The 18,959-nt window shown below is 41.7% G+C and overlaps 1 protein-coding gene across 2 annotated transcripts in view; it reads right to left on the bottom strand.

Moving 5' to 3' along the window:
* The window catches only part of HCRTR2 (hypocretin receptor 2), a 39,676-nt gene extending 21,748 nt beyond the window's left edge, over positions 1-17,928 (bottom strand). For both annotated transcript variants that reach the window (XM_060258307.1, XM_060258316.1), the window contains exon 1: positions 17,617-17,928. In XM_060258307.1, the coding sequence (XP_060114290.1) occupies positions 17,617-17,845 (229 nt within the window). In that variant the 5' untranslated portion in view covers positions 17,846-17,928. The remainder of the gene's footprint in view (positions 1-17,616) is intronic.
* Between the last annotated feature and the right edge of the window lie 1,031 nt (positions 17,929-18,959).

Below are 18,959 nucleotides of genomic sequence, written 5' to 3'. Positions count from 1 at the left end.
ATCAGATGAGACCAAGAAAAGCACATTAAAAAGCAGGACAATCAGATAAAGCAATTAGCAATTGTCCACAAAATTCTAAAAGGCTACAGAGAATAAAAATACCTTTGCCTTAAATCCAAAAACTTGTAACTGGATGGCCAGGTGAGTTTCTGCAGGGAGGGAATCCCAGAGATGAGGCACCCTAATAGAAAATTCCCTGTCTGTGCTGCTCACCTAAGTCTGTGAAAGAGCAGAACCTTACCTGGTAGGCAGGTTCACACAGGAATTCCAAAGATATGATAACTCTCATGCTCAAAAAAGCCTTGAAGATCAAAAGGAAATCTATTCTTTTTTAAAAAAAATCATTTTTGCCCATCTTAAGGTTTGAGAAGTAGTTTTAATTGGCAACCCTTACTGTATTACTTACAGTTTTAATGAGATACAATAATGTCTAACTACTTATTTAAAATATCTGGCAACAAGGTTAAACACAACTGGCATGGCTCCCAGCCCCTGGATGATAGTGGCTGCAATTCATTTGTTTGGCCACAGTGTGTCAGCAGAAGCTGGAAAACAGCAAGAAATGAGTAACCAGCTCTGGGTTTCTTTTAATTCCAAATACAACTCTGATAACGGTTTTTGCCTCTGGTCACGTTTTTCCAACAGGGAAAGAGATCTCCCAAGGGCATGATTGCTTTTCTATGCAAAAGAAAGATATATGTGATGGGCCAGTATAAGTCCAAAACCAGCTGCATACTAATGTCAGCTCTTAGGTAGCATTTCCTTTTTTCACCGAATAAATGGACCTCTCAAATGGTCACAATCCCCGCCCCCCCTTTCATGATTATAAAGAGATGAGGACTGAGGCAGAGGCCAGGGAACATCTATCTGTGTGACTGATGTACAGGGTGCCCCAAATCTGTTGGTGATCCTTTGACAGGCTCTGAGAATCCCAGGGGTTGAAAGACTCTGAGAATTCCAGGGGTTGAAGGTTCATCTGAAGTCCCCCTTCTTTCTCACAACACTCTGTGTCCATGGCATTTTTAAAACTCAATTGGAAAAACACAGATATTCATTTTGTCCCCAGCAAGTCACAGCTGATTTATAGTAACCCTGGACTTCCTTGATGTTTTCCATCCAAGTACCAACCAGGGCTGACTCTGACCCTGCTTAGTTTTATGAGTTCTTTTGAGATCAGGCTAGTTGGGGCTATTCAGGTTGGAGAAGCTATACATGCAGTCTTTTTAAAAGGCCTTGGTATTTGCCATCACAAGTTAATGCAACAATATTAGGCTGGATCCTATGACACCCTCTTACCAGTTCTTCTTCCAACAAATAAAGATTTTTCTCCATCAGAGAAAGCCTCTTTCTGTCCGAAAATGTCACTCTCTGTTGGTGGAAGTCTTTGTTCCTTGAAAGGAGACTTAACAGGAGACATAGGGAACAGTTTGGTGGAGGGGAGTCATGTGATCCAGTCATATTAGGAGTCTTAGGGTACAGTTTGGTGGAGGGAAGTCATGTGATCCAGTCATATTAGGAGTCTTAGGGTACAGTTTGGTGGAAAGGAGTCATATGATTCAGCAGTCTATGTGAGTGAGAAGAGATGAATCACACATGGTCTCTTGGTGCCTTTACATGACAACATCTTGCTGTCGAGCTAAGGAAAAGGGGGAAATATTTGCAAATGCCCAGAGGAATTACTTTTATCTAGGGCTGCCAAATCCAGGTTGGGAAATAACTGGAGATTTTGGGGGTGGTGCCTCAGAAGGATACAGTTTGGTGCATAATGGCAACTTCTGAAACAGCCATTTTCTCCAGGAGAACCGATCTTGGTCACCTGGAGATCAAGTGTAATAGCAGGAGCTCTCCAGCCACTTGCTGGAGGTTGGCAGTTCTAATTACCCCATCCAGGCTATCAGCCAAGCTCCTAGTATGCTCATGTAATATCTGTGCTGTGGGGAGAGAAGGAGGAAAGGAGTTAATAGGCTTAATTATGTTTGTGACCCAGAAAGACAGGAGGAAATATAACAATGACAATATCTTAATCCATAGGTGCATTCACACTAAGACTGTTTGCAAATGGATTTTTCTATTTAAGATAGTAAAATCTAATGTCAAATTGCATTAAAATTGATTGTTTAGTGTGTGTGACGCACCTAATATGAGACAAACCCACAGTATCCAAATTACTCCTGGAGTTACATTTTCATACATCATATGAAGGGGTGGTGGGAGAATCTTATTTCAAACTATGCAGCAAAGTATTTTAATGTGGCCCTTCTATGTGTCGCCTGGAGAAACTCACGCACCCTTCGCCACACATAACGCTGCTCTGTGAATACTGTAATCAGGGCTTTAAAAAAAAAAAGCAGGAATGCATAGGAACGCAGTTCCGGCTGTCTTGGTGTCACAGGGTGTGGCCTAATATGCAAATGAGCTACTGCTGGGCTTTTTCCACCAAAAAAGCCCTGACTGTAATTATGACTGCATGGCTGTGCTTCTCATGTACCCAGATCAGAAACTTCTCTGGGTGATGACAATCTTTACAGGATAGAGAACCAGATTTGTGGCTCTCCCCTTTATCACATTTCTAAGGTAGCATGCATGATCCAGTGGCACTCTGTGTGTACTGCCACATACCCCAAACAGTCTGATCCACATACTCTTCCCCACTTGTCTTGAGGGTAAAGAATTTCACTAATGAGTCTCTGTCATATTAGAGCTCTTAATGGGGACTGAGTACATCATGTTACATTATGTGAGTGGCAGACAGAAGGAATGCAAGCCAATTCTTCTATCACATGAAAACTGTAACAACACAGGTACATGCAAATCAGGTCCCATGTAATTATTTATGAACCACACAGAAACTCTTATGATTTAATCCTTTCCCTCGATTATAATGCTCTCTATTTTGCTTCAAATGGCAGAATAGCTATCCTTTCAAACAGCAGGGAAATGAATTGGTATTTCTATAAGAGAATATGTAAACAAAACTGCATCTCTGGGACAGATTTGTTCGTGAACATTAGACAGGCAATAAAACTCCAGCAAACACTGGGTGTAATGAACCTGAAAGCAACTCAGATGCAGATGTCTGAAATCCAGAATGGATGAGTGTTCCAGGAGAAGAGTGCATGCATAGCAGCCCTGTGTAATGCTTATGCCTGTGGGAGCTTGGCAATAAATCCAAATCTCTCTTTCAAACACACAAAGCAAATTCAATATGGATCCATGTGTTTCCTCTCATGAAAAACCATCTGTGAAGATCCTTCAGCTTTACCACCTGAAGCAATATCTGGCTTAGCCGTTACAAAGTATGGCCTGAGGTGTTGGGCCTCTGCTTCTCATGGTCTAGTCAACTTTTGGAGCCACCGCATTGCCTGCATTATACTCTTTAGTTTTTGCCACAGCATTGCAGGTGGTTCCTGCAGTCTCTCCCTCTACACATGAATTTTGACCAGCAAACCTGACTCAGACAGCTAATGTTTCCAGTCTCTTACTGCCAATACCTATAGCTCCCAGTATTTGTTTATATCAGGGGTGACCAACGGTAGCTCTCCAGATGTTTTTTGCCTACAACTCCCATCAGCTCCAGCCATTGGCCATGCTGGCTGGGACTGATGGGAGTTGTAGGCAAAAAAAATCTGGAGAGCTACCGTTGGCCACCCCTCGTTTATATAAATTAAAAGAACAAGCTGAGCAAGTGGAAATGGCTGGTACTATTGGGGTATTGGAAATCTACAAGGTGGTGAGAATATGCAATGCATGCTCTTTCAATGATATCCAAATTCAGATGTATGATGGACAGGTTAGGTTCCACCTCTCCCTAAGAGCAGCCAGTGGGAGCTGATGGAATGTTAGTCAGGGAGATGGTTGAAACAGCAGTTAAGGGAGCTGAGGAGAGCAGTTGCGGAGCTAAAACTGTGTCTAACTGAGTGAAGCTGTGGAGAAGGGCAGCTTATGGCTGACTAAAGAGTCAATGTGTAACAAAAGATCCCAAATACTGAAACAGGGAAACAGTTTTAAACGGTGGTAGCCTGTGGGGCAATTATTAAAGGAGCTGATGTCTCGGTGAGTGAGAGAGAGGATCTGAGATGTGAATTGGTGGTGGCTCTCTATAGATTTTAAAAGAGGCCAGAAAGGTAGTGAAGAGTGACAGCATAACCTACTTGTAACCCTGAACCTGTAGGAGAGACCTTGTGGAGGGTAGTAGGCAGTCTGTGTGAGTGAGAAGAGGTGCATCACAGATGGTTTCTTGGTGCCTTTGCGTGAAGGCAAGTCTTGCGGTGGGACTAAGGATCCAGCCTCCTCAGGTGTGCACCTAGACTAGTGTGATTTCTCTCTACTGACCCAGACAAGGATCTAAAACCTTTTAAAAATCATCAGTTGCCACCATCTAAAGTTTTGGGTACCTAAAAAAATCATCTTTCTTTCCCTGGTGCTTATAGTGACCAGACAAGCCCATATGAACAGGGAAACAGCCTGAAAACTAGAACCAAAAGATGGGCACAGGTAGGAAGAAGGTGATGGCACAGTTTACATTTGAAAAGGTAAAAAGTAATACTAAAAGGAAATCAGAAATGTATGTGATTTTTATTTTAAAAAGGCAGACAGAAGAAAATATATACATTGGAAGTATAAGCACAGAACAGTGCAAGAATTTCTACACCAAATGTAGGTAAGGTTCAAAGCTTACTTACAGACAGTCCTTTGTTCTCAGAACCTATTGTTTTTCTACCCTATCTTTCTTCCTAGGAGCTCAGGAGTGTATGGATCCTGTGCTGGAGACACCAAACGCACAGACAATCTCTGGCTGATTCTCTACCTGCTCTCCAAGTTTGATGAGGATTGGATTTATGGAGTTATGGCCCTCCAAAGAAGGTGCCCCATCCTCCATTGTTTCCAATGGTGGGGGGACAGCAAAAAAGCAAGGCCAATAGAAGCCCAGCAGAACAGAAACAAAGTCCCCAAGAATCTCTGCAGTAGAAATTGAAGGGGGGGGCATTTTTGCAAGCCCAGCAGAATCAGTGCTTCTGTGGCACTGCAAAGCCAACAGGACTAAAGTTAGGCCAGAAAGTGCTTTGGGGGGAAATGTCTGGTACAGGTTCAAAAGTGTATAGAGTAGACCACTTGCAAGCTACACATACTAAACATACAGGGAACCTCACCTTGCCACCTGCTCTTCTACAGTCTCTCCAAGTTGGGGCAGATTACATTTCTGGGGTCCCAGTTACAGACCTCCCCCAAAGGTCTCCCCAGCACACTCTCTGGAAAAGAAAGCTGCAGTTATAAGAGTCTGTGGAATTGCTCAGGGAAAAAGCCAGTGACACCAGAATCACAAGGCAGCTTCACCTAGGCAGACCAATCCCCCCTGCCAGACACTGGAAGCAAGCAAGCATCCCCCATGCTTCCAGTCCCTCCCCAAGCCTCCAAAGGCAAGTTCTGTCATTTCTCCAGAAAGCACTTTCCTGGGAGTACCGTCTTTGGGGGGCTGTAACTTGGACCTTGTCAATCCAATCCTTACCCAACTGGGAAGTCAGGTAGTAGAGGAGAGTCAGCTAGAGATCCCCTGCAAGTTTGGTGCCTCTAGCATACTGAGGACCAGGGCTTTTTTTGTATCAGAAACTCCTTTGCATACCAGGCCACAATCCCCCTGGAGCTTACAGTAGACCCTGTACTTAGAGCCCTATAAGCTCTTGGAGGATTGGCTACATCAGGGGTGTGTGGCATAATATGCAAAGGAGTTCCTGCTACAAAAGCCCTGCTGAGGAGGCTGTTCTACCACCTGACGAACTTCACATACCAATCCTGTTAATTTAACCCATTAAAGTTTGTGGCAGTTTGTGGTTCATGAACACCCCAAACCAGGAACTGAACCACATTTTCTCAGTTTGTGCTCATCCCTAGACAACACAAAGTGGCTATATACTGAGCCACTACAAATCAAGCGACAAACAGTTCTGAGCTCAGACTGCTTATGTTTTTCCTTGATATATTTATTTGTAATAATATTTGGCCTTGGTGCACGAATAATCTTGTAGTCTGAAAAGGAGGAGGTATCCAAAGACCAGAAGTCGTGAAACAGAGAATTAACATTGCTATATTGATGAGATTATATGAGCACACACCAAAATCACACATACACACACATCCTTATAAGCCAGTGGTGTTCTTTCTTTGAAATACACAAATATACACCCTCCATTCCACATAATGATTCATCAACACAATAATCTATTAGCAGAATCACTGTGTTGTGTAGAAAATCCCCAGAGGAACAGTCACATGGATTGTGTTTCTGCAATGAATGCAATCTCTAAAGAATCCCCTGCATAAATGTTGACTCCTCCTCTCATTGTAGTCCTATGAGAGTAAAAGCTGTACCAAGTATATTAAAGGGTCTACCAGTCATTAAAGGCATAGGAGCTGCATTTAGATCTGGGATTCGCAACATTACGGTTAGTTTGAAAATGCAACAGAAACTTATTTCTTAAACCACTTGTGACTGAGTTGAGCACCATCTGAAGTGTTCTGAAAAGGCCATCTGAAGATTAATTTGAGGCCTGACATTCTCAAGCTAAATTAATACCTTAGGTAGTCAAATGAATTTCCTGACTAGCATTAGATGGCCCCTCAGAGGCCTCTGGATTACTGCAGATACCTTTGTGTGACTGGAAGCTGCAGCTGTGACCTTGAGTCTTGGATTATGAAGCTGGATATATACTAATAGCAATAGCAATACCAATACTTGCCTCCATAGACATTTTTGTTCAATTAAACAAAGCCAGGGAGCCTGCAAGAGTGTATTTAGATATCAAAAAGGTAATATGAGTATGTATGGACACACAAGTACACACACACATGTTTTCTATCAACTGATGTAAACTAAAATAACAGAAACCAAAATAAATGGATCTTCTAAACCTACTACATTTACTCTCTGGTAAGTTTATAGGAAGAATCTTGATAACATGTGAGAGGGGGGTTTGCACACAAAATTTATTCTTGCTTTTCTTAGCAGTCAATCTTCTAGCATCGGAATCGAATAGAGCACAGGCATTCCGCATGGCCTCTCTCTGTCTGCATTTTTCAGGTTGCTACATTGGTTTAATTTCTCACAGATGTGCCTTAAAAAGTCAGGATTTTTTGAGTGAGGGGGCTGTTGTCATTGATGGTGTCATGTTGCCATCCCTCCTTTGAAATTTGTTTTCTTGGGCAGTTGCCAGAAGAGGGGCTTGGCATGCAGCCGGTACTTTAGTCCCATAAATGTCTCCAGTAGGCCCAAAGCAATGAAGAGGGGCCAACAGGATTGCTCTGCAACAGTTCCCACCAAAATCAAAAGTGATAACAAATGCTCCCAAACCACTTAAAAAAAACCAAACAAAATCCAAATGTCCATGAAAAATAAAGATAGTAATGGTGGGGGGAGGTCATGCTGGATATCAAGAAAGGCATTCTAAAAAAACCCCACTTGCTTACAGACTTGTCTATGCCGGGGGTGGGGAATCCTTTCTGAGGGGAAAGGGGGCCATGTCAAAAGAGCCAAGCACAAAGGCAAGCAGTGAAGGCTGAGTGGCTGGAAAGAACGATCAGCCTTCCTGTCCCCTCTGAAGGCATAAGGAAGCAGGTTAGGGGTGTCATCCTCCAGGTGCTGGCCAGAGATCTCCTAGGATAATAACTGATCTCCTGGCAATAGAGATCAGTTCACCTGGAGAAAATGGCTGTTTTGGAAGGTGGAGTCTATGATATTATACCTTGCTGAAGCCCCTCCCCTCCCTACCTGCCTCAGACTCCACCCCCCAAAACCTTCAAGTATTTTCCAAACTGGAACTGAGAACCCTAAAGCAGATGGCTATGGCAAAAAACAACTGTGGCCAGGGCACAGAAAGAAAATGGTACCAATTACTGCAAACATGTGGGAAGAAAAAAATTAACTCCTGTGCCTGAGTTGCTATCAGGTGAGTGTTTTAAAAAAGTGAAATTTGTCAGCACCAGAGATAACAATTCTTCATTACTAAGGTGGGGAAAGAGAGCAGAGAGTAGTGTTGTTCCCCAGTTACAGTCTTGTTAGGGGGAAGTGGGAAGAAGCAATGAGAGCAAGAAACAATTTACATGCAAACAAACATAGTTTGATTGCTAGAAGAGGATCAGCGTAAAAGTGTTCCCAATGGGAAAACAATGGGTGAAATGCAAGGTGAAAACTAATAGCTCCAGAGAACAGGTAGAAGCCAAGAACATAAGAATATAAGAGAAGCCATTTTGGATCAGGCCAATGGCCTATCCAGTCCAACACTCTGTGTCACACAGTGGCAAATATGTGTGTGTGTGTGTATATCTGTTTGGGTGAAGAAGTACACACACATATATATATACTGAGGCCACTGATGGACCTCTGCTCCATATTTTTATCCAATCCCCTCTTAAAGCTGGCTATGCTTGTAGCCACCAACACCTCCTGTGGCAGTGAATTCCACATGTTAATCACCCTTTGGGTGAAGAAGTACCTTCTTTTATCCATTCTAACCCGACTCTTCAGCAATTTCATTGAATGCCCACGAGTTCTTGTATTGGGAGAAAGGGAGAAAAGTACATCTTTCTCCATCCCATGCATAATCTTGTAAACCTCTATCATGTCACCCCGCAGTCGACATTTCTCCAAGCTAAAGAGCCCCAAGCGTTTTAACCTTTCTTCATAGGGAAAGTGTTCCAAACCTTTATTCATTCTAGTTGCCCTTTTCTGCACTTTTTCCAATGCTATAATATCCTTTTTGAGGTGGGGTGACCAGAATTGTACACAGTATTCCAAATGAGACCGCACCATCGATTTATCCAGGATATAATGATACTGGCTGATTTGTTTTCAATTCCCTTCCTAATAATTCCCAGCATGTTGTTGACCTTTTTTATTGCAATCACACATTGTCTTGACATTTTCAGTAAGTTATCTACCACGACCCCAAGATCTCTCTCTTGGTTAGTCTCTGCCAGTTCACAACCCATCAACTTGTATTTGTAGCTGGGATTCTTGGCCCCAATGTGCATTACTTTGCACTTGGCCACATTGAACCTCATCTGCCACGTTGATGCCCACTCACCCAGCCTCAACACATCCCTTTGGAGTGCCTCACAATCTTCTCTGGTTCTCCTCACCCTGAACAATTTAGTGTCATCTGCAAACTTGGCCACTTCACTGCTCACTCCCAACTCCAGATCATTAATAAACAAGTTAAAGAGCATGGGACCCAGTACTGAGTCCTGCGGCACTCCACTGCTTACCGTCCTCCACTGTGAAGACTGCCCATTTATACTCACTCTCTGCTTCCTATTAATTAGCCAGTTTTTGATCCACAAGAGGACCTGTCCTTTTACTCCATGACTCTTGAGCTTACTAAGGAGCCTTTGATGAGGAACTTTATCTAAAACTTTCTGGAAGTCAAGGTAAACAGCATCTATTGGGTCCCCTTTGTCCACATGTTTGTTCACCCCCTCAAAGAACTGTAACAGGTTAGTGAGGCAAGATTTTCCCTTACAGAACGTATGAACATATGAAGCTGCCTTATACTGAATCAGACCTTTGTTCCATCAAAGTCAGTATTGTCTTCTCAGACTGGCAGCGGCTCTCCAGGGTCTCAAGCTGAGGTTTTTCACACCTATTTGCCTGGACCCTTTTTTGGAGATGCCAGGGATTGAACCTGGGACCTTCTGCTTCCCAAGCAGATGCTCTACCACTGAGCCACAGTCCCTCCCCAACCCATGCTGAGTATTCCTCAGTAATTTGTGTGCATCAATGTGCCTTGATAATGCTTTTTACCAACTTTCCCGGTATTGAAGTCAGACTGACAGGCTTGTAATTTCCCAGATCTCCTCTGGAACCCTTTTTAAAGATGAGTGTGGCATTTACTACCTTCCAGTCCTCAGGAACGGAGGCAGATTTCAATGAAAGATTACATATTTTTGTCAAGAGATAAACTGCAGCAGAAAGTGGCCAGAACGGAAACAATAACACCATGTGGGAAACACCTCATTTTTACTACGAATATTCTGAAAGTATTCAGAATAGATATTATTCTGTACATCACCAATCCACCTTCTTCTTAAAAAAAAAATTACTGTAAAAACTAAAGATGTTTCCTGAGATACCAGTATGAGTACAAGGTCACATATTGGGACCTTTCATTGTAAGAACACCATGAAGTCCTTTCTGTATCATTAGCAAACATCTGGCAGAACTATTGGCATTACATTTGCTGCAGATATTAAATGTTAATGGATTCAGTTACATGGACTAGAAAAGAGAGCATAAAAAGAGACTGCCCTGACAAAAAATAGCAACCACAACAGACCTGCATCTCCAATTGATCTGCATTCTTGCAATTGTGCAGTACAGGTAGGGCTAGTATTGAATCCCTGGTGAGTGTCCTGAAAAGCCCCCACTTCTCACCTGTGTAAATTGAACTTGTGCTTCTTTATTCTTGAGATATTTTCTGTTTCCTCACACCCACCTAAATTGCGGCATTAAAGCGCCACCACACATTACGTGCAACCGATATCTATAGTACATGCAAGCAATACAACTCGCATGCAAAATACTAACTATATTGCAGAAGTAACCACAGAAGAACACAGAATCAAACCTGCTGACAAAAGAAAATCTGTGAACAAAAAAGGGAACATTCATTTACCCTCACCTAGAAGCCACCTGTGGGTGTTGGATTCAGCCTGGCTGCTCCCTGCAGCGGCTGCAAATGTAAGATAAGAGTTTTCCTCACACACATACATGTTTTATCCTTTGCCTGAAGGACACTTGCTGCCCTTACAGGAAAGAGCAAATACCAGCTGAGCTGTTTGAGTCCCCATTTTTCTTTTGTCCATTTGAGAAAACTTTCTGCAGAAAGTATATTATCTGGTTACAAATGCCAGTTGAAACTATGATGGTACCGCTGAGAAATTGTTTAGGGTAGGACAAAACATTGCAAAAGATCAAAGATTTGCCTCATTTCAGTAGTAAAGTCACCCCTTTTTCTGACAAAGCATTTTTGCATTGATCACAAAGACCTTTTCTACTGATCAGTTGCACATAGGCAACAATTCAACAGGTATGGGGTTTGAAGAGGGGAGGGACCACAGACAGGTGGCAATCTCATTTCCCCCATCTTTGCTTCCTTCCTTCTCTCCCATTTTCTCTCATACGCTTTCTCTCTCCTTCCGCCCTTTTTCATACTCTCTTTTTCATAAACTTTTCATAAACTTCTGTCCCACAAAACAATGCACTGCTCTCACCATCAATTAAAGCTAATTAACCTACTCAGAACAGACTCTCCAGTCTTTATTATTTATACTTCTCTGAGATGTACACTCATATTAAATACTAAGTATTCTAAAGGAGAAATTGGAAATGACATCTTGTAGTGTTGAGTCACACAGATCAAAGTCCTTGTGCCTCCACAAGTGACTGCCATGAGCAATTTTAATCTGATGCGCCCCGAGAATTCTGTGGTCCAAACTTAATTCTGAGGTGTGTGCAGATTGAATGCAAATCGAGATAGCTGCACATGGGAAGAATGAGCTTAAACTCCTTTTATGACCCAAATTGTCCACTCCCCCCCCCCCCCATTGCTATTTGCCTGCTTGGGAAACTTATATGTACTGATGACTACTTAGAAGTTTCTCCAATGGGGCAAGCCGTAATTCTCTAGAGTCATTTCAAGGTGGGAAAACAGTATGAGGGGCAGGGGGAAGGCTAGCCCTCCTCTCTCTCTCTCTATGGCCCCTATCTGAATGAGGTCACCAGACACCTGGGAATTTGGCTTTAAGCACAGAATTCTCAGAGCACATCTGCCTGGAAGTCCTCATGATGGTCATGTGGGGAACCCAAGGACTGTGTAACTCATCCTCATTGTTTTAAAGCAATTATTATTAACTAATAATAAATTTAAATTTTACTTTTTTTCTCTTGTGAAAAGTATGCCTGCTGATCAAGGAGAACAGTAAAGGAGAAGAAGAAATGTGCACCCACATGAAAGCTTATACCCAGAATTAAACTTTGTTGGTCTTAAAGGTGCCACTGGATTCAAACTTTGCTTTAATAATGAGAGGTTGAAGTGAGGCAACTCAGCATGCTTGGACCTTGAAGGGGCACTAAGAGTGTATAGGTGTTACCTACTTGAATAGGGTGCCTCTCTTTATTATAACCTGGGAACTGACTTCTCTCTCTCTCTGCATGGCCTTCCATGGAGACAAATCTCTCTGCAGGTCACTCCTGTAGATACAATGCCCTCATACTCCCACACACATAATACCAGACAAGCTGGCCATTTGTGATAGTGAAAGTACTCTTTAGGTTAGGTTTCTTTTGACTGCAACCTAAATGCGAACGTGATCGACTTGAATAAATGTGAGTTCACCTTTTTTTGTGATATCCTTCTTGGGAGATTTATTTACTACACTCAGCATCATGCTTCAATGACTGGGCAAACTACTACATTAATCAAATATCCCAATAAGGAGTACATGGTCACTTAGATATATATTGATTGCCCCACTTTGGATGCTACTGGGAAGTGCCCCCCCGCCCCCGCCATCATGGTACTTCCAAGCACTTGCAACACTCATCCCCTCCCACCGCCCAAGAGCTTTTTTTTAAAAAAAAATGGCAATTGATTACTTATATCCCTATAAAGATAGAAAACCTGTCTGCCTATCAGGTTGTCTGGATCCCCAGATTTCACTCTAAAAAGAAAACTTCTAGCTTAGTCTGTGGAAAGGCATATGTCTGCATTGCAAGAGGCCAGAGACTTTTTTTCTTAAACAAAGGGTGAATATGAAAAGAACCTGATAGACAGATCACTATGATATTATAATAAACCAACAATTTTTAAAAGCAAGTCCCCCTGTAAAGTGGGGAGTAGGTGCTGCTGGGGACTGGGGCAGGGGAAAGGGGAAGGAAACCTGCCAGGTGGAAGTCTTGTTGCTGCCCTGCTGCATTGGCAGCTGCAGCATCAACAGGGAAGCCTTGAGCCTTTTGCAGGATCAATAATTTGGGTTTTGTAATGATATAAACAGGAGTACAAAATGCTGAGTGAGATGTCCTGCTTAAGCACCAAGTCCCCTTCTCCACCACAGCCCCTCACAGACCCTCAGATCCGTATCTGAAGTTGCCATTGGTGTGAGGATTGATTTGGAGTTAAATCTGAACTATGGGGCTTGCCTTATGGTGAGTCAGCAAGCAGCTTTCCTTGCATGTTAAGTGTTTGCATATTTTATCCTTCCCTTCTGTCTGAGGGAACAATATGCACAGTTACCTTTTTTTTTTTAATGAGTGGTAATTTAACACCGGGTCCCCCTCATCCAAATGTGACATCCTTCCCACTACACAACCCTGGCTCTTAAAAAGTGATTGTGCAAATTCACAAAGATCTTTCCACATCTACTACCTGTCACCGGGGTGCGGGGTGGAGAATGAACTTCTTGAAGAAATGCTATACCACTGAATGCCAGATTACCAGGCTCAAACAATGGAAATAGCTATTCCATTTCTGCTCTATTTCCCAGAGACATCTGACTGATCCCTGCTGCAAATACACTACTAGACCAGTAGTATCCTTATTATTCTGAATCCAGGGAACTACCACTTAAAACAGTATGCCCAGTATCATTTGATGTGTGCAGCAGCCAATTGTGAAAGGATCCTGTACATGGAACCATATTTCTTGGGGGCATTGATTGTTGTTCCTTCAGGGTCTTTCAATGGAAGAGAAGCTGCTTTTCTAGCAAGACTAAACAAATTTTCATAAAGTAAAAGAAGACTACACATAGAAAACATATTTGATGAAAAAAGCCACAATGATGGCCTGATACGGTGTGTGATTTTGTAATATTTTGGTATTTTTTTTTAACTGTGTATCTCTTTGGGAGGCCTGATCATATGGTGTAGAATGAATAAGTATAATACATCTAGGAGGAATCAACCTAATCTGAAGATTTGGGTTTCATCTTTACATACTGTGAACTAATAATGTTTAAACATTATTCTAACGTGTCTGATGGTTTCTACTAGTTTGACAGTTTTACCAGTTGACAGACCGATGTTTCTGCAACCTGATCAGCAAATCATGGGACAGCCATATCTTGTTGTTTGATCCCAGAAAGTGGCATACTGTTCATTAAAGTTCCTTATAGCTATCATTTATAATACCCCTTAGCCTTGTGCTCCAGAATTTGTCTAATTATTGGAGAATTAAAAACTGCAATGTACAGATCTCCCGGATTTATGTTTCACAAAATTCTACCAAACAAATGCATGCTGATTTTCACTATTATTTTCCTCACTGCTAAACAATCCTCTTGGGCAGCAGTTCTGTGATATAAATTAATGCTTTTTATTGATCTCCACATAAGCACACAAGCACATTAAGGGAATGGTTTCCACCATACTTAAGCTATTATTATGAGTTGGAGTACTCTACAACTTGTAGAGAAATAAAAAGGTAATAAAGTCTTGTGGCTCATGAGATATAATAGAACATGGTAGAATGCTATGTAGCCACTTTCTTATATCCTCTTCCCTTGCTGGAAATGGAACTGTAAAAAGATAATGGAGCAGGACAAAATTGGAGAAGGCATGCAGAAGGGATCTACTCTTTTTTCATCCATACTCATTGTTTAATGCATATTATTCCCATCCTCTTAGGAGTCTATGGTAATCAACTTGTTCAAAAGTTTTTTGAAACTCAAAAGTCTGTGGTGTCTACAGGATTGCCTCATTCTACAGGATTGCCTCAAGGTTCATCAGGTGCACGTGTTTTCTGACATTGTCTTAGCATTCTGAGATTAATTAAAAACAAGTCATAGCTTTGCAGAAACCATGCTGTTCCTACTTTAGCAAGGCTTGTTCTTCTATCACTATTCCTAACTGTAAAGTGACCCCTGTTTCAGTCATGAAAGCAGCAAAACTAGGCTACACACAGTCAAGGTTGGGTTCACTATATACTCAGGGGACTCCTCAGATATGCAGAAAATACATAAATTAACCAAAATAAAGAAAGCCAAAATATCAGCCTGGATTAAATAAGTGTCCACTAAAGGAAAAGAAAGGAGAGAGGGGAAATTAGCATGGCTGTGCCTTGAGAGGTCATTGAATCCTTCAGATAGAGATTGTTGAGGATAGAGTTTCCAGATTGTTTTCCATTTCTAAAATTCCTCATGACCCTCCTACTTACCACTATATCTAGCAATAAAGGTTTAGCCGTCATGCCAGTTTTAAAATAAATAAAACCAGGACACCATTTGGCACCTGTGAACTTTGAGACCAACATGATCATCTGGTGAACTTACCTTGCTTGATTGCTGTGATCAGGTGTGAGGTAAGCTCCTGACCGGATCACCTCGACAGTCCAAATTTACATTGAGCAGCAGTGACCTTGTATAGTAGCTGCTTATTCTACAGGGCTAGACTATTGCATCATTAAACCTTGCCATTCTGCTTATTAATCTTTAAACTGCTTGATAAGCTTGCCATTTAATTTTTTAATTATTTCTATTACACTGTTTCTACTATGAGGTGTCATGGTGTAACAGCTTTAATTAGTAAACAGAGGGGAAAACAGATTAGTGATGCCAAAGGCAATAATAAATTATTTTGCCAAACAGACATGTCTTGAGTTTGTTTCAACATACCCAAGCGGCTCATAGAATGATGGGGTCCCTGCTCAGCCAGGATGGTCAGTGTCCCCTTCCCACTGTTCTCATAGACCTCCAGCATGCATTCAGGCACTCTCTCTCTCTCTCCTCTGACCTACAGAGCTTGAATAAAATTCTAGCCTTCATAATGATTTCCACCCATTTTACTTGGGAGGAAAGTTAAGCTGAGAGATCTGTAGTGTCCTGGGATCTCATGTGAGCTTTTTTTTTTTTTTTTTAATGGCATTATATTATCTTTTTCTGATAAGGATAATTATTTTAGAGAAAAAGGGGTCAATTTTTTTTTTGCCAAAAGGTAAACAATTTGAGTTCTTCACAAAATTCTCAGGTGAATGCCATCAGACCCCACTGATTGGATGTGTTGGTTAGTTCTCAAATGTCCCTTCTATCAGGTGCATCAGGTGCACTATCCCTTCTCCCATGACTCATGCATGGCTCATGCATTCATTCTCTCAAGTTGTTTGATGTAATTCCTTCACTTCTCTTTAAAAACCTAGGTCTATTTTATCAGTTTTCTCCTTTTTCTCTTTTATCCCTCCATATATGCAGTATCATAACACTTGCTGTGTCTCCAGCACCCCTGTCCTTCCCCCCAAATAACCTGAACCACCAGTTTGTAATTCCCAGTTCATTTGCCCAGCATGCTCTAGGACTTCCAAGTCCAGATTCTGATGCCTTTTTATCTTATCTACACCTCCCTATAAATCCCCCAGTTCTTCCTCTCCCTGTTCTAATTGTCAGAGGAGCACTGCAACACAAAGGATGCAATCTTAGGCCAATTTCCTGAGAGTAAGCACTGTGGAATAACATGGTTCTAACATCTGATATTAGACCTGCTTAGACTTGCTCCCAAAGTGTTGAGCATCCCTTGTATACCTGAAAGGGGAATGATTAGTATAGCATCAATATTTATTTCTGGTTGCAAACCATGAAAAGTGTGGGTTTTAACATGCATTTCCTCTCACCCTGACAACTAGTTAGTTCTACGTATCTGGGAGGTCTCATACTAGAAGAATTAGAGCCAGAAAGCTCTATAATATCTCGTATATTGGCTGCCAATTATTTCAGTGAGCTTCAACTGGCACTTAGTTAGCAGCACATCTTGTCTATTTCAATGCTACTTTTAAGCTCTGCCAATTTGGCTGGGATTATCTGAAACAGCATCCTGATCCAGGGCTATAAGCATCATCAGTATTAAAAACTGTGAAGAACAGCTGCTAGCCCTACAAGGATAAATTTCCATTCAGAATTCTATTGATATGAATGAAACAACAGGCATAAGCAGTCATTCACAATTCTACATGAGTAACTGATAGTCGGAATTATAGTGATATGAATGAAGTTTAAACATTTCAGCACCACTCCTCCATGGACAGTGACATAGTCAGTTGCCTTTTAGCAAGCAAGTTTTAGTTCTAAATAACTAAATCAATCCAAATATGGTTCTTGAAGTCTTGTTTAAAACAATATGACTTTTACTCATGAAATGTGTTGAGGATCAGTGTTCATTCCTTGACTGTCATTGCTGACTTGCTACAACGATTAGGTCAATGAGAAGACTTTCTAACAACCTAAGGACACCTAACTTGAACATAGCACTGAATGGCAGCTTACTTTTAAGTGAAAATGTTTACAATCTCTGTGTAAATTGATTTATTAGAATTCCCTAATAGTTTCACGTTCCTGTATTATCATATTGCACCAGGGAAGCATAAATATTTCCGGTGTCGAATCAGATTAAACCGAAATAAGCAAGTCCACATCAATCATAATATTAGGCTGCAATTTAATAATGTTTTACCTTAAAACAAATAAGCCAGATTGCCATATACAAGAACTGTGCTACTAATGCTGAAAGTTCTGTCAGTATTTAACAGGTGTCATATTGACAGTTAGACTATCAGACACATATAGAAAGTATATGGTGGTACTCACCCAGGATGTTTCCTATGAGAGCCACAAGAAATACTATAATATATCCAGCAATGAGAAGCCATTCATATTCTTTGGGACGCAAATACTCATTCCAAAGGTACTGAAGAAATTCCTCCTCATCATAATCTGCAGAAGGGTTTCCAAAGGGTCCCTGAGAGCCATTCACCTCTGCATTCAATGACCAGTTCCTGCACGATGGAAATCCATCCTCCGATTGGGTTACAGACATAGTTTTCTATGCCCCAAGGGTGAATCCAAGCCTTTCAGTTGATCAAGTCTTCCTCAGTCCCACCCATACACACTTGTATTTTGCAATGCAAACAAGAGTGCCCAGAAGGGGGGTGTCAGAAAAATGTTAGAAGAACAAGCAACATCCACGGGAACTTCTCTTAGTAGCTTTGCATCAGGGATCCCCACTGTCAGGCAAGGTATGCAGCAGCTCCAAGAGACAGAAGGAAAACTCGGAGGCTGCAGGAACTCTGAAGCAGAGACAGAAAGCAGCACATGCTCCCTGAGCTTTCATTCAGCCAGAGTGAGTACACTGCACATTCTTGCAGAGACAGGCAGAAAGAACATGCAGAAATCTTACAAAGAGGCTGCTGCTGCTGTCATGAAGTGAGGGGGGAAAAGAAAGCCTAGATGTGCATGTGTGTGAAAGAGAAAGACAGGCACAGCCAGTATATTCTGCATATAAGTCCTGCAGAGTGTGTTTGTCCCTTCAATAATCTACATGGTCACTTAGAATTGGTCTGAAATGATTCCACTTAACCCCCTAGATCTTTCCCATCACGTGCCTTTTCCTTCCTGGAGCTTGCACAATAGTCCCTCAAGTTGCTGCAGTGAAAGTCTGTAAGCTCCCGCTCCATGTATTATATTGTTCATGCCAGTAGGCTACTGCTCTGAGAGAAGCATCAGCTGAGAGTTGTATGTGACTCTGTCCCTTTGCCTGCCCATCTAAACTTAAGGAATGTTTCCATATCAGCAAGTGCGTAGACAAGGATGTTTCCATCCCTTAAACTGCTTTCCATATTGGATTTTATGCAAGGGTTTTACTGCTTGGACCCAGGATGCATAAGTCAAAACCTAAACAAGCAGGTTTGTGTGAACTCATGTGCAGCTCTGGAACATGAGGTGGGCCACTGGGGACGTTCTTATGTTCAGGAAGCCAACTGTGTTTTCCAAATAGGAAGCTGTGTTTTCCAAATAGGTTCCTGTTTACAAAAGCTCACACTACAATTAAAAAATGTGTCTGTGGAAAGATAGCTTCCACGGCCATAATTCACATTTCCAAATGTATTCTAGACATTTCTGGAAGAAGAAGAAGAAGAAGAAGAAGAAGAAGA

Source organism: Heteronotia binoei, chromosome 1, assembly GCF_032191835.1.
Source record: "Heteronotia binoei isolate CCM8104 ecotype False Entrance Well chromosome 1, APGP_CSIRO_Hbin_v1, whole genome shotgun sequence".
Lineage (NCBI taxonomy): Eukaryota > Metazoa > Chordata > Lepidosauria > Squamata > Gekkonidae > Heteronotia > Heteronotia binoei.
The sequence above is the reverse complement of the archived record's forward strand: the minus strand, read 5'-3'. Positions and strand labels throughout refer to the sequence as shown.